Here is a 16346-nt window from a genome sequence, read left to right as displayed (position 1 = left end):
CTTCCCATGAGAGGTTACTGAGGAAATGGTCCATCACAAACGTCATGGCGGTACTAACAAGTGGAGAGTTTCTGTAGGAAGGAACAACATTACAACGTTCCGCCTTGTTACGTATGTTCAGAAGCGTTTCTCAACAAAGATGGTATGAACACGGCAGACGCCTCAGCTCAATACTCACGCTATGACAACAAGGCAACACATGCTCATTCAAATGACAATTGCTTACTTTGATTAACGAGTTCTTTCCAGTTGCTAGTAATCATGACTTACTAGTAATCATCATAAAATTTTCATAATACGAAAGAAACCACAATAAATGATTGGAACAGCTTTTGAAGCTATTATAATTGTTACAAAAACTATCACACTTGTTTATACATTTTATTTCCAGCATGTTACAGATAAACTTAACCATACCGGTATCAAGACATAACGTTAGCCATGAGACGTGATTAGAACAGCAAATAATTTATGAAGAAAGAAAAAAAAAAAAAAAAAACGTGACGAAGGTAGGAGTTCCCACTGAAAATTTCGGGATTAATAAATACTTCTAGATGCACATGAGTTTAAGTTACTAATTATCATGAGTCCGGTTATTTCCATCAGTAGTAAAAACGGATCGAAGAAATAATCGTGGTTTATGCACATTAATACTGAATATTTTCGACCTACTTGTTACCATTTTCTGGAAATAGGTTATCTTAGTGAAGTACGATGTTATCATACGGTATGAGACTGACTTTGATACTGCTTTCGAGTTGATACTGTGTATTTTGAAGAACAATAAAACGTAGAAATTTACACAAGATCTGACTTACGTGATAGTGAGCAACACGCAGTACAATGGAGCGTTTCCTATTTGAATGCTCAACAAACAAATCCAGTATTTCACCCACCTCTATACTATTCCTAAGCAAAATAATATTGTTTCACATATCTTAGATATTTCGGACACGTCTAGGGAGTATCCATGCTCAGGACTATACTATGCAATAACTTCATCACATGCTAATTATTATACGAACTGTCAGTGGATATAATGAAATTTATTTGTATTTAATGTCAAAACGATGTGGTGGTTATACAGTTCCAATTATAGTGGGGATATCACCCTTAAACAACACTCCACAATTACATGTCGAAGTACAAGGTTAAGTGTATGTAGATTTAACTGCTACCGTACCTGTTGCTGTATTATTTTCTAATATTGCAAGGTTATCGGTAATAGCTACTAGCTTCCTGGTAGTCCTTGTTGTGAAGTATAATACATTAAACAAACAACATCTTGAAAGTCAATGTAAGGCTCAATGTAGCCATATCATATAATTAAAAATATTGGTGCTTCAGTCGTTTTTCGTAATATACGCAACTCACTGTTACATTCTGTATTTCTGTGTATCTTATCTGGAATGGTTATGTTTAGAAGGAGTCTAGAAAGAAAGAAGAAGAAAAAAAATTACGGAAGAAATGAGTTGAAGTAAGGCAAGCATAGCTGATTTTGTCTCTTTACAGGATTCATACAAAAATACTGAACTCAATTTCCCTGAATTTTCCAGGTTTTCCAGGTATTAATTTTGCAATTTCCAGTTCTAGTGGAAGAAACTAACAGTAAGAGAACACATAAATTTTAAGAATAATATATTTATATATTTAAGAATACCACCCTTCTCCCCAATAAACGATTGCAATTAAATATTGAGTCACAAGAAAATAATTAATTAAAATAAATAATATCCAAAACTTTAAAACATGGATAATCATCACGGTATACATTTGCAATCGTTCATGTCATTCCCATATCCACGCAGTTTTATTCTAACAAAATTCACAGTTCTACTGTTTTATTGTCATTAACGATTTTTAGCTTTAGAATAAACAACGTAATATATAATATTCTTATACTAAAGTAGTTCTATTCTACAAGTCCTGCATAACTTTACTGATTCCTTTATCTATTTCTTTAGCTTCCAGACTATGAGCTTTCTCCAAGCGTTTTTTTTTTTTTTTTTTTCCTAAAGTCATTTAATTCTTTTAGCTTTCGCTTTTTCATTTGAATTTTCTGATCGTTCTCCTTTACTGCACGGCGCTTTCTTTCCAATGCCATTTCATATCTTGTCCGAGATCCCTTAACTGCTTTAATTAATTCCTGTGAGATCTGAATATTGCTAATGCCACGCGTATATTGAATGCCATCATGTACTTGTCTCAGTGCTACAATTGAATCCTCCTGCAAATTTTTAACCAACAGGATCTTGTTGATTGAAAAACCGGATTCAACTGTTGCGTTTCCATGTGATAAGACCAATCTTGCATATAGCCCACAAGTCAGTAAATTTCTTGTCTTTCTTAAGCAGACTTGCCCAGAATTTGTCCAGATCATCTTTAGTTTCACAAAAGATTTCAAAGACTCCCCGGTATTCCTCTTTTGTCAACCTACACAAAGTCATATATTGAGTAACTGCTCGCTCTCAACATCTTCTGACAACCGATTGCTGGAATGAAGGATCTGAATACATGTTTTCATTCGCTTCTGAGCCAAAGATGGCATCTTCAAAGTAACTTCTGGATCAAGAGATGACAAGGAACGAACAAGGGGATATTTAAAGGGCTGCTTTCCAAGATCTTTTTGATTGTTGCCACTAGAAACCGTTGACATTGCAAAGAAAATTCCGCTTTCTGCCGATCAGAAGCTCCACATTTAGTTAACGCTTTTCTTGCCCCAAATCGAACATCAACATCTTTGTGTCTCAACATGTCAAAACATGTCTTTTTAGTTTTCAAATCCAATGAAATCAAATTCTTGACTGATTCACACTTTTCAATAACATCTCTTTAACACATTGCCTCATCAAGCTTTTAACAAGGTTGGTACGTGTGTTGTACAAGAACGGTATCATAGGTTTGGAGGACTGAAATGTTTTTAAAAATTCCTCTAGTTCTGTTGTCAAGGTCTTGAAGAACGCCAATTTTGCTGGCATTAACAAATCGTCAACTCCTTCCTTGACATGTTTCACCGATACACTGCTGGGAATGTTAGCTAAATTCAAGCATTTATTTACGTGGGGAAATACTTCCAATGCCCTTTTTGCGTACTGCACATTTTCTACCCAGCGTACCTGATAAAATTTTTTGGGGAAATGTGCACGTTCCAGAAGATGCAATGTAGTCTCCTCATCATGCTGGACTATCTTTAAACAAATAATAAAGCCCTTTAATAAACTATTAACATTTCATTTTGCATCTCCATGACCTGTTTGGAATGCCCCATGAACCACATGAAGACCTACATGATCCTAAATTTAATAACTGTGGATCTGTAAAATCAGTCTGAATTTCTTCTTTTAGATTTGACAGAAATTTCCAGTTCACCGAAGGTTCGTAGATACTGACTTGCAAAATCATCTTTAGAGGCACTTTTGAAAGTCCTTCCTTAAACTTAAATAAGAGATTTTCAGCTGTAGCATGGTTCAATAAAACTGACGTAAGATATCTCGTGGAAATTTTCTCCTTTGTATCGTTCCAAAACCTTACATGAATGTCCATCTGCCCCTTTTGGGCTACCTTATTTAACGCTTCATCCAAGTACACTACAATGTCCCGACACCCGTTTACTGCATCCACAACACTGCCTGGTGCGAGTCCGTAACAAATAACATTAACTACACTTCAAACGACCCATGCTAAAATTCTGTGCAATTACACTATCTGGAAACATCTGTTTAAACAGTATACTATCATTTTTACAGGAATTATAAGATTCTCTGTTCACTACAAGCCCCATTGTCTACAATATTTCTGCAGATGTTACATCATGTTTTTCAACAAAGCCTTTTATGGATCGTTGTTTTAATTCTGTTGATTTTTGTGATAGTTGCACCTCTTGCTTTTGAACTGGCTTAAATATATCCACAACACTTCTTTGGTCTTCACTGTATTCTAACTCTCCAGTCTTTACCTGTGTGTTGGTCCTTTTGCATGTTTTGTAATTGCCTGTGCTCCCATATTACTCAATGAAAAACTTTTAGAGCATACCCCGCAAAATGCACTATGCACATCGACTTTAACCTCCTTCAACCAAGGCGTCCACTCAGGATGTAATGCTGGATCTAACCACTGACGATTAAACACTGATCTTTGGCCAAACATCTCTATAATTCAAAGTTAACACTTTAACCGAAACACGAGTTTTAGAAACGTTATGAGAAACACAAGATCTCAGAGACCCATTAGTCAATTTTGTATTATATTTACTTTCAAATGTATTTAAGGTCTTTTATAATAAAAGGGCCAAATAAATTTAAACTTTCACGAGCAACCAGGGTTCCAATTAAAATTTACCACGGGGTCTCAGAGACCCATGTTTCGGTTAAAGTGTTAATATACCTGCAAATAGATGAAAATGAAGCAGCGAACTTAAAACAGCTACACAATTCTGCCCTCCAAAACCAAAAGTCGCATCCACAAAAAATCTATTTTTGAGTAAATCGTTATTTACTGTTTACTAATAAGAGAGCATCTTATAGTACAACGTCTATATCAGATAAACAATTTATATATCCGCTATTTTGCAGATTCAGAGTTCTCTCCTTTTCAGATGATGTATTACGCCGATATGACTAGCTGACATCACTAACTCAATTCTGGCAAAAACTATAGATACGACTTTTTGGCTTTGGAGGACAGAATTGTCTAGCTGTTTTAAGTTAGCTGCTTAATTTTCAAGAGTCATTTCTCAATATAGGAAAAATAATAGGATTTTATGAACCTGCACAAAATGCTAATACATCGAATATACCACAAAAGTTAAAAACGAAATTTTTGATGAAAACGAAGAATCAAATATTTGGCAACATTAAGAAATACTTTATTGTCTTAGAAAGAGTAGAGTCAATTCTGAGGTTGCAAGGATGAAATTCTAAAGAACTGCTTCTATGGATCAGTATCGCTTTCAGAGAAAGTGGAAAGGTTACTAGTGTTCCAATTATACCAACAAAGGTTCATTTATGAATATTGTACCGGATCGGTTAAAGGGAAAAGATATTGAGAAGCCTACTAAGGAAATTAAATACTTTTGTTCCATATTTGAATACATTCAAAATATACAAAAATATTAACCTCAATTTCCCTGAATTATCCAGGATTTTTTCCTTCAAAATCAATTTCCCCGAGATTTCCAGGTTTCCCAGGTAGTGTATGAACCCTGCTTTAGGAATGTAATAAAAGTACATTTTGTATCTACTTACCGGAAGACGACAATGAAATAAGAATACAACAATTCAAGTAATTAGTCCTTCTGAAATAATGGTGGCCTCGTGTATCAGATGTGATATTTCCATTTTCAATTTTATACGTACTTACGTTGGTAATGAAAAAGAAATATTGTACATAGACACGGATTATTGAAGCTGAGGAGTGAGTGCGGAAAACGCAACACGGAGAAATTTGACAATAAATATGATGTAAGTAGTTACCACTAACTAGGGTTGGCAAAAACCATGTTTTTTATTGAAAAAAAAACGGTTTCTTTGGTTTAACCTTTTTTTTTTTTTTTTGTATGTTTAAACCAGTTTTTTTCTGTTTAAATAATTTGCTGTATGTATTTATATCACATATGGACAGAAATAAATTTGTTTCGCCCTGGTGTTATTATACAACAACCGGGTTATGCTGGAAGGGGTCACATAAACTTACAGCGGAATCCAAACCGCTTCTCGGCTTACATCCGAGATAAATTGTCCTCTATTTGAACTCGAAACCGGGACTAATTGGCCACACATGAGATACGTCTGCCGACGTGGCATTTTACCTGTGACGTGCGTAGTTGCGGAGGAAGAGACGAGGGAAAATAAGACGCGCTAACTACGGAATTGTTCATAAGGAAATTATTATATTTGGAATGCGAAGGTATAGCAAGGTGTGTTAACTCACAATGCGCAATCTATAAATGTCCGAAGTAAGTACGCGCACACAATCCGAAGATCGTATTAAATAGATAGTGGAATTGTAAACAATGACTAAACTAACAAATTCGTGTAAAAAATCAAAACTCAATAAAACAAGAGTTAGCGCTACCTGCAATTGGTTACGGAAGCTGAAAACGTTTAGGATGGCATTTAGTATCTCCCTCAAATCCATTGACTCTCCGAAGCCGGTACTGTAACAAAGTGAGCCATTGCAAACGACCTCGTTTGTATATACGCAACATCGCTGACGCGCCAGCTCCCTAGGGACGCAAACCCTCGCTACTGCTCAGGTATCCCCGCTGCGCTTTTAGTAGCATAAGTTAGTTCGTGTTTTATGCATATTAGTTTTTGTCATACGTCCACATCGTATTATACTCACCACAATTACAAGTCCTAACGAATTGTAATCACTACAAAGTGAGCCAGAGTCACTATCAAGTGATTTGGGGGAGAAAGTAAATAATACCAAATTTTATTACAGTGATACTAGTTTGTAAAGGAATTTAAGTTAAAGAGAATACGTACACTCACTTCGAGTCTGCTCGCTACCGCTCTGCCCACCAGCTTCACCCTGCTTAGAACCGAGCGGGAATATATAAAAAAATATTGCTTGGAGTAACCACACAGTACACGCTAGTTTGTAGTTTTGTACTTGTTGTTTCTATGACACATGTGCGAAATTAAAGACTAGAATATTTGTAAACGTCTCTAGTCTAGCAGTTTTTAAAAAGGATGCTTGCGTCAAATTCTGCCGAAAAAACGCTGTATTTACAGCCATAACGGATAAACTCTCTTAAGTGAACTTCATGGAATGAAATATTACCAATAAAAAACTATTCTTAAGGTGTCACATACTAAAAACATAAAAAGACTGTGTGGGTTTTATATATGCAATGAATTTATACTTGGACTATTATACATCTGCACCAAACTGGTATGCTAAATAAGCTTCTGTTCGGCTTGACATATCGGCATATAACTAGCTGGACATATTGACACAACTATCTTAGGGTCAACTCTATAATACAAGCTCCAACCGCGCATCACTAAGTAGTACTACTTTAAAAGAGTAGACCTATAGAAGAATAGAGATTAAGTAGGGTCGAGTTAGCTTCGGGAAGATTATATCCATTTTGTTAAAATGAGAGAGTACAGTACTTTGTCGTGGCTGCGTACGGATACTACTTGGATTGGGCTTGTGAAGTTCACCCCTATTATCTCTGTTCGAAATACTGCAAGCACTGGAGCATACGGACAGTAAACTATGCAATATAAGCACCTACTTTAGAGCTAACATTATTGTAGGAACGATATACAGACAGTGCCATACGTTTGACGAAGCAGTTATATGTAAGTTACCTGCGGTGCATTTTTATTATAAGGATCCATAGTATAAGTAGTAGTAGTAGTACTAGTAGTCGTAGGAACGGGTTAGAAGCCTTGCAGGGGTGCGTTGGGTTCTGTTCTCAATATAAAATGGGCAAATTAAAGATCTGCCCAAATTTTTCTATACATTATACAATAGAAAAACTGCACCAATATTTTTTTCTGTAAATTATCTTTAAAGAAAACAAATCACTATCCTTATTATCATAAACGCAATTAATAATAGCACTTCATTGATGTCCAAATATGAACGACGTTTAGCCATAAAGCTGTCAACATAAAATAGATTAATTATTGAAAATCACCATCCCCACGACAGATCTTTTGCTTTTATACGGCTCTTAACAGAAAAATTATTTGGTTATTTCTAATACGAAATAAGCTTAATTCTCCGTTTCTAAATGACAATATGTTAAGTTACTAAGGAAATTTAACTCCATTCAAAGAAAGTCGGTAACCTCGAAGTTACCAAAGCAGTTTTCCTTCTTAAAACTCATTATATTACGGCAGCGTATATATACACAATTGACCTCACTTAATAATTGACACTTAAAATATTAAAATTCAAGAAATAAGGACTTATATATAAAATTTTACCAAGTTTTCTTTCCGTACCTTGGACTTCCAGTATTCTTTCTAGAGCACTCAACATTTCAAACCGGAAGTAAACCTTGGCAGATGATTATTTCTCAACTCAACTTCAGGTTAAATATGACAGAAATAATTTTACAGATTATTACTTCAAAAAACATCAAAAATAAATATTTATCTTTAATTTTTTGAAAATTAATAATAAATCATAGATAACGTTACAAAGTAAAATATACTCTATTTTGATATAATTTACTTTCTATCAGTGTTGTCAAGTATTTATTATTTCGTAACTGGTACTGCCAGGCAGCAGAATAGCATGCTGATTATAGAGTTTAAGTGAAAATAGTGTTATTAAGCGCTATTGTATATTTCCAATAATGAGCAAAGAAGTAGCTGACAGCACCAATACAAACGTAGAAGAGAAAAGAAAGTTCAACAAGAAGAAATGGAGAGAAAGAAAATACAGCACTAAGTACAAAGGTATAAGAGTGACACACATCTGATGTTAATAGGGCACATATTTACAATCAGGGGCCATACATTAGTTACTAATGTGTTTTTTCGTCACGCAATGAACTACTGGTATCTTTAAAAAGTAGTTTTTTTTTTTTTTTAGAGAATAGTTGCATTACTAGGTGCAGATTCATTTTAGGAGGGATTAATTGCGATAGACTTAAATATAAAAATAATTGATCAGAAGTTTTTTGCCAAGAGCAAGCAGAAAAAAAAGCATGAAATTTTTGTACAAGTTTACTTTTGGCGCACCACTCGAAATAATTGTTGAAAAAATATACTTCTTTCACTAATTTCCTTCCTATTGTCTTCTAAAAGATTTGCGCTGGATGACATGAAAATATCTCACTTGGCATAGATGAAATTCAAAGGGCCACCAGAAGTAATTGTTGAAAAATTATAATTCTTTTATGATTTGCGTATAAATATAGCTTCCGGATGACGACATAAAAACTACAGTGCAAAGCACAGACCTACATATGCTAGGTGGCCATTAGAAAGCACGAATACTATCTACTCGAGGGTAGTGAGAAGCTGGTGGGAAGAAAGCAGACGTGTCAGCGATGGTGGGTTTATGCGAAAGCGAGGGTAGTGAAAATAAGTGATATTTGGAGATGATATGGTTTTCAATAGTACTTGCCATGGTTTCATACTAGTAACGCTCCACTTGTAAGCATAAAATACACCTTTTGCACACTATGCAGAAATACACCGCCAGTGGAAAGTAGCATCTAATAGAGTCATTTTTATATGTACTCATTTATTTTATCCGTCGTAAGGTCCTTCTGGTCAATGTTCCGTTAAGGGGGTCCAGTAATTTGTTCCACATGAAATTTGCAATTTCTCCACTTCTTTCCATTGATTTTCGTTTGATTACATAATATAACGTTGTATTGGGTTAGGTTAGTTTTGGACCCCTTAACGGAACATGGACCGAAATTTCTTCCTTATAAACATTTCTTTTCATGTATAGTATTGAATTTTACCTGTGAATCTTCCAAAATGTGGTGCGCCAAAATTACACCAGCACTGAAATTTCTGTGTGTTTATATAAAATTCCTTGCTGTATACTCACTACATGAATGGGCTTTCCCTTTGGCGTGTAAATACTGTGTCCGGAAATATGGCATACAAACTACAGTCTAAAAAACACAATGTAACCTGTGCCAGGTGCCAACTAAAAACCACGAGGAGGGGGGTGGCTAAATGGTAGAGCGTTCAGCTCCGGTGTTTAAGGTCCCTGGTTCGATCCCAGCTCGTGCCGTGTGGACTTTGTGGTGGACAAACACCGTGCTCGCGGGTTTCCTCGGGGTTCTCCCGTTTCCTCCCACTTTCTTCATTCCACCATTTCATTCACTTATCATCTTCACCGTCTTCTTTAGCTTGACCGGCATAACCGTGGGACGTAAAATTTAAAAATTTCATTTTAAAAACCAGGAATGCTATGTAAGGCAGAGCACATGAAGAAGGCGCTTCAGCGATGGTGAGCATGCGCGTAAACGAGGATGTCAGTAAAAACACTAGGGCTAGGTATCTTCTCTCTTGAGAACTGTGTGTCTTCGAAATACGACCTTTCCTGGCAACTTTTCCTAATAACATTTCACATCATCAACACAATGTTCACATTTAAAAATGTAAATAAATGTTTCTCCATTTCTTTATTTTCAATGCCCTCATACATTTATCACACTTTCTGCTCAATTTTAATAATTTGTGTCGCTGCATGTAACATAATAACTTTTTTTTTTTTTTCCTTCACCAACATGGGTTGTTATAAAACTCCCAATCTAAATGTCAGATCCATCACATACAATTACCATGTTTGAATGCTGGGATTTAATTTCCTCATTACACCAAAATGTCGGACTGTATCATGCCTCCAGTCAAAATAGTATTAACAACACGCGGTTTCTAATACTTGAAAATAACCACATTACATTTCATTTCTTAGCATGAATTTCATAAGAGATAATCAAATCACCGTTTCCCGATCGTGAAACTTTGGTACTTAACCCATCCGAAGTGACAAATCGTCTACAAGATAAGATTTCTTTGTGTATTAGGTAGCGTGTAGATTACGAATATGGGGTCAAATTAGTGTGACAATGAAACATTTCTTAGTAGAAATATGTTTGTCCTAATATCTGCTACACTCATCGTTTGTTGGCGCATGCCGATACCCAACGAGTCACCGGTAAAGTTGGGCGCACCACAAGTAAATCTTTAAAAATTAAGAATTCTTTCACTTCTTATCTACATCCTATAGATATAATGTCTACAAACTGATAGGCTATCAATGAGATATCAACAAATAGGGTTGCCAGATTTTGTAAACGAAGAATCGGGACACCAATCCCAGACTATATATAAGGTCAGATTTCCTACTCATTTGATTAGTCAATTAATTACCTGTCTTTTCTCCGTTACTACTTACAATTTTCCAGTTCATTCTAGTTAACACAAATGTTTTACAAAGGATGTATACAGAATGTGAAAAGGTAAGATAAGAGCTACCGCACGTTCCTTATTCTGAATTCCGATTTGTTGTATTTAACAGGTCCTAAATATTGCGCCAATTACGAAACACCCTCCCATTTATAACTGAAGAGGTACCTTTTTCTTTGTTGCGTCATCACCTGAGTCAGGAACATTACCCTAAAAAAAAATCAAATATAGTATTTAGCAAGAAGAAAATACACTTACGCTAAATTGAAAACGATAAACAAAAACTAAATATTTTGAAAGGCTTACGCAGGCTGTCCAGAATTCCGTCAGAAAATTAAGTCCAGTATCAAAATTAAACAAGACATATACCTTTATGTGTTTAATTGACACTTCTTGTGCTAGAGTAAGTTGTTACGGAATTTTATCCTGAAAATTACTGAAAATGTTATCAGATAAAGGAAAAACTATATATGTATAATTAGTGAATGCGTGAACAGCATCTTTAGGAATATTTATCCACACATGGGAAAATAAAAAGTTTATAAGTGGCTGGTTACAGTATTAAAGGCAACTCAGTTCTCAAAAGAAATTGTCCTTAAGAAGACGCCAGATATGACGAAACAGTTCAAATGCGGTTAACATGCAGCGACTGAGGGCAGTATCGCCATTGTTGATTAAAGAACTAACTATGAAGTAGTTCTGCGCTGTCGACTGAAGCATAAAATAACTAGTAGTTAAAGTCCGTCACAGGGAAAAATACGTTCTTTTCTATTGAGAGTGATATTCAAGAAATAATTTGCATAACATATGCTCCCTCTTAAGTATTTTTTAAAATCCTTTTTTTTTCCCTCTGGAAATTAAACAACCCATAGGACGAAAGAATTGATGTGATTTCAAAGTCTCTGTTCTCTGTTTAGTAAAATTAATTGGATACACATCTTCCTAAGACCTTCCGTTTTTAGGTGGGACATACTAGTTCTTGCCTTTTTTTTTTTTTTTTAATGAAGAAGGAAAACCATGACAAACAGGCGTCCCGAAAGCCTTTTACGGGACAGATAATTCTTTCATTAAAAACCGGGACTGTCCCGGGAAACCAGAACGTCTGGCAACCTTATCTACAAGCTAATATGCGTGCAAAATAATTGTATGTAAAGAACGCTAGAATTGGATTTATTCTGGTTTAGGGCAGGACGAACCTGGAGAACCTGCACTTGGCTCATCCATAGGGAACAGGGGTACCGCCAACAGTTGATATATGCGCAAAAGATGACAAGCACCTATCCATGCTACGTGCTCACTAGAAGCTAGCTTTGCATTGAACCACGCTTTTTAGCGATATCTGTTGTGGGCTTTTTTTTAGGTTCACCAGTTTCTTTGCAGGTTCTCATTGTGCCAGTTCTTTGGTAATCAATGACTATCATTAAACATTCGTTAATTAACCTTTAACTTAAACGCAATATTCGTTAGACATTTAAACATTTCATTTTATTTATTTATTTTTTACACATTTTAAACCTATTTCTATATTCATAGCTTATAATAATCATAATAATAATAATAATAATTAAAAAAGGACTTCGATACTTAAAAATAAACTCAGATGGCTATAGCGCGAGAATTTGGGACACACATTTCCAAACGGAGAATATCGTTTGAAACCGTAAAGTATTATCTTTCAAATAAAACAAAAAGCAACAAAATATCTTGACCCATTCCACAGATTAAGCATTTTAATATCTTGCTGAAGTTCGCTCGTGAGAAATGGCGTTCGAAGCGCCATCTTTGTCCTCGTGTATGTCTGGCCAGGTTTTTTTTTTTTTTTTTTTTTTTTACGAGTTCCTTACTGTAACGTGAATTTTAAAATCTGAGATTATCAAGGTAAGATTTTTTTTTTCTTTGCCTGTCTAATTGGTTTGTAGGCCTACTATGTCCTCAATTTTTCGTATCACCCTTTCTTCATCCTAAAAGTTTTAAACATATATATATATAATTAATTTCTGAAAATTCTGACAATTCTCCCTGTTTATGATCACTAACTAGCGTCTTTTGCAACTGATTTCCTTGATAATTATAGAAACATTGCTTCGAAGTCTCATTTGTTTCATCTCTGTTTGATTTCCTCTAATAATAAACGTAATTGGTCCAAGAAAAGTGACAAAATTAGTACTACTATGCCTAGAGGACCCTTATTATCTTATTAACTGTATATTTGAAACCTCTCCCCTTACTCTAATGGTTACCATATTAAGTTTGAGGGAACTGAAAACTGTCCACTACAATGTCTTTCGCAATCAATCAACAAGCACTCTATTCCTTTAATTTGCTACTTGTTACTAAAGTTTTCAGTTCACAATTTTATCCAGTGATCGCTGATTTAAATCCTAGTACTATCTGGTTCATGTTCGCCTTCAGCGGTACAGCGCCCACCTCTTGTGCGTGGGATCTCTGTTTCGATTCCCGGCCAGGTAAGTTTGTGATGGACAACATCGTGTCTGAGGGTTTTTCCCGGAGAATTCCTGTTTCCTCCCACATTGTTATTCTACCAATTATTTCATCATCATTCACTTGCCTTTTTCATTATCTTCCTTAGTCTCAAGGGACGTTAAAATTGAAAGATTTCATTTGATGTTTACTTGGCTTTAGTAGCTTAAAGTAGAATAGTCTCTGAGTAAAGCATGATTTATTATTATTATTATTTTAAATATCAAAATGTCGATATGTAAAAGTTTCGATAACTCACTACGCCAGAGGCGTATTTACGATTTTGTTTCGGGGGGGGGGGGGATTTGTCTGAAAATGTGATAATTCTGCAAGATATTTCATAGCGTCGATTATCCGAAGTAATTGGGGGACACGGGTATTCGGAAAACTGGTTTGTTCGGATAATCGAACTGTACATGTTTATTTGCCAAAAAGAAGTACTGTACAGTAAATTTATTCATAAAAACAGGCATCTCTTTAAGTATTACAAAGCAATGTTCCGCCAGCGGTGGCTCAGTGCGGCGACTACTGTGGGAAACTTGGTTTGGGAGTGAGGGGGATGATGGACGGTAGGGTGAGAGAGTAACAGGTGCGAGCGAGTACACAGTTCGGTTAAGCGGTCGTTCGGTTGACCGACGTTCGGATAATCGACGCTCTACTGTACTTTACTATAGTAAGTAAGATTTCGGAGGGGGCTTAAGCCCGGAAGATAAATACGCCACTGCACTACGCCATCAATTAAATATATTAGATAATGTGTCTTAGTTGGCGAAACCGTTGCATATCTCGATATTTTGATAAAACATTATGCTTTGCTCAGAGACTGTATATTCTAACTATTTTAAATCTTGGATTATTATTATTATTTGATGAAGTAACAGAGTTCATATGGCATTGAGTGGGGTTTAAGACAAACGGAACACATTCTAAAATTGTTCGTTAATGCAGTTGTACTATCAATTACATGCTAGAATACTTGAACTATTTCAAGTGTTGTAATTTAAAATGTATATAAAAATGTAAAGACTGTAGACTAAACTTTCGAAACACAACGTATTTTGTAGTTTGCCCAGGAATAAAATTTAAATCTCCCAGAAATGCAGAACCAGTGTTTTGAAATCATGCACAGGGAACTTACAATATATATCTGTATTCGTTACTTGCATTCTTTTTTGTTTCCGGTTTGTGTTCAACTATCTTCTTTTTTGTTTCCGGTTTGTGTTCAACTATCTTCTTCCGGAGTTTGGTAAGATTAAAGGGTTAAATCTAATGTCTGCACTAAGTTATCAAGAAGAGCATACTGATTAGTGATGGCTGATAAGCACTTAAAAATAATGAATGAAAATAAAGTTAGTTGTGGAAGCTATAGGATGCATATTTAATGCAAAGTTATTCAAAAAGAATGGTGCAAAACAAAAGCGTATTTACAATTATATGGGCACATGAAAGGATGATTCAAATTAACAAGAAAATTGGCTACTTACCAGTGCATCCTCCATTGGAAAGCGTAAATATTTTTCAGACGTTTCGGAACTCGAAGCTGGTTCCGTCCTCAATGCCAAGATGAAAAGGATTAAATTACAAGTTAAGTTTTTACAACAGTGACTTCAAATGCGTTGTGAAAAACAGTCTTAACATTAATCAACAATTATCATAATTTGTAAATGCCAATGCCATTTTACTTGCATCCATAGACATTGTTGATATGTATCCGTCCATACGACTGGAACTTACTATCAATAGTACACGGTCCTGGTTATTACAAAATGGCGCATCTGCCTATGAAACTCATTGTTTATTACAGTTACTTTAGGTCTGTTTAACAACCAATGTATTCCAGTTTGAAAATCATTATTTCTCTCAGAATGATGGCTTAGTCATGGGTAACACATTATCCCCGATATTGTCCGATAGTGTTTTAAATCAGGTTGAAACTTATATTTTACAGCAGGATACATTTAAGTACATTAGATATTACCGTTATGCTGATGACATTTTACTACCGGTACGCGACAAAAAAAAATACACTTGTATGATCTGTCAGGAAAGTAAATGTACACCTATTTTTCGAGTCTGGCATTCCTGCACTCCATCCGTGGAGAGTATGAGAATTAAATCAATCAAATGTTTACTGAGGGGCAAAAAGAAAAGCTTAATCTGAATAAGACATTGCAGAGGGGCACAAGCTGTGAATACGAATAGTGCATTGTGTAAATAAAGGACGACACCGAAAGAGAAAGCCAGAAACAGCTGTTAAACTTACAAAAAAAGAGTAAAAATTGTCGAAGTGGGAACATAAAACACAAATACAACAAATACGCCGACAACTAAACGGTCACCATGCCATGATCTTGGTGTAGTGGTTAAGGTGCTGGCTTACAAATGCAAAGGACGCAAGTTCGAATCTTAAGCGAGGACATTTTTAAAAATTTTTGTTAATAATACATACAACTCATGAGAGATGGTAAAAGAGGTCGTATTTAGTTTTTCGTAGCAATTATTATTGGTAATGTTTAGTACTGATAATACTTTTTGTCTTTTCGTATTGCTTTTGTTCTTGTCTTCATTTCGAAAGAGAAGAATATCCGAACAAATGCCACCAAAATTCCTCATATTTTGAATGTAAACGCCATTTGCAATTCGTGAAGAATAAAAATTGATCATTCCGATGTAGCTGCAAAAAGTAAAAAGAAAAACATGGAAGTCGACCATACTCATGGTTATTAAAAATACAATTTCTACATGCCTTACACCTCCCGACCACGTTTCTACGTTAGCAAGTAAGAGGCTTGTGTTTAGGTTAGGCTCGTCAATACGTTTTGCAAAGGGGTCCCGGTTTAGCTCTGACGCACCACAGGTGCGAGAAGGGAGAAAAACACTTTTTCTCTGTCCCTCTGTGTGTCTATTTATCTATCTATTTGTATATATATAACGCTATTTGTGAATGCCATAACCACCCTAATT

At 35.4% G+C, this 16346-nt stretch overlaps 2 protein-coding genes across 3 annotated transcripts in view; one reads left to right on the top strand and one right to left on the bottom strand.

Moving 5' to 3' along the window:
- Positions 1-8101, bottom strand: part of LOC145669669 (uncharacterized) — a 58294-nt gene extending 50193 nt beyond the window's left edge. Inside the window, exon 1 of one of the 2 annotated variants that reach the window (XM_081737924.1) lies at positions 7965-8101. The gene's annotated coding sequence lies outside the window, so the exon portion shown is untranslated. Of the gene's footprint in view, positions 1-7946 lie in introns of both variants that reach the window. The other variant, XM_081737925.1, reaches the window with a different exon arrangement.
- Positions 8102-8216: 115 nt separating this feature from the next.
- The window catches only part of LOC145669670 (uncharacterized), a 35047-nt gene continuing 26917 nt past the window's right edge, over positions 8217-16346 (top strand). Inside the window, exon 1 of the mRNA XM_081737926.1 lies at positions 8217-8423. Coding sequence (XP_081594052.1) covers positions 8321-8423 — 103 coding nt within the window. The 5' untranslated portion in view covers positions 8217-8320. The remainder of the gene's footprint in view (positions 8424-16346) is intronic.

This window comes from Thermobia domestica, chromosome 14 (assembly GCF_964235325.1).
Source record: "Thermobia domestica chromosome 14, izTheDome1.hap1.1, whole genome shotgun sequence".
In the NCBI taxonomy this organism is placed as follows: Eukaryota; Metazoa; Arthropoda; class Insecta; order Zygentoma; family Lepismatidae; genus Thermobia; species Thermobia domestica.
Note: the sequence above shows the minus strand (reverse complement) of the source record. Positions and strands in the feature narration are given on the sequence as shown.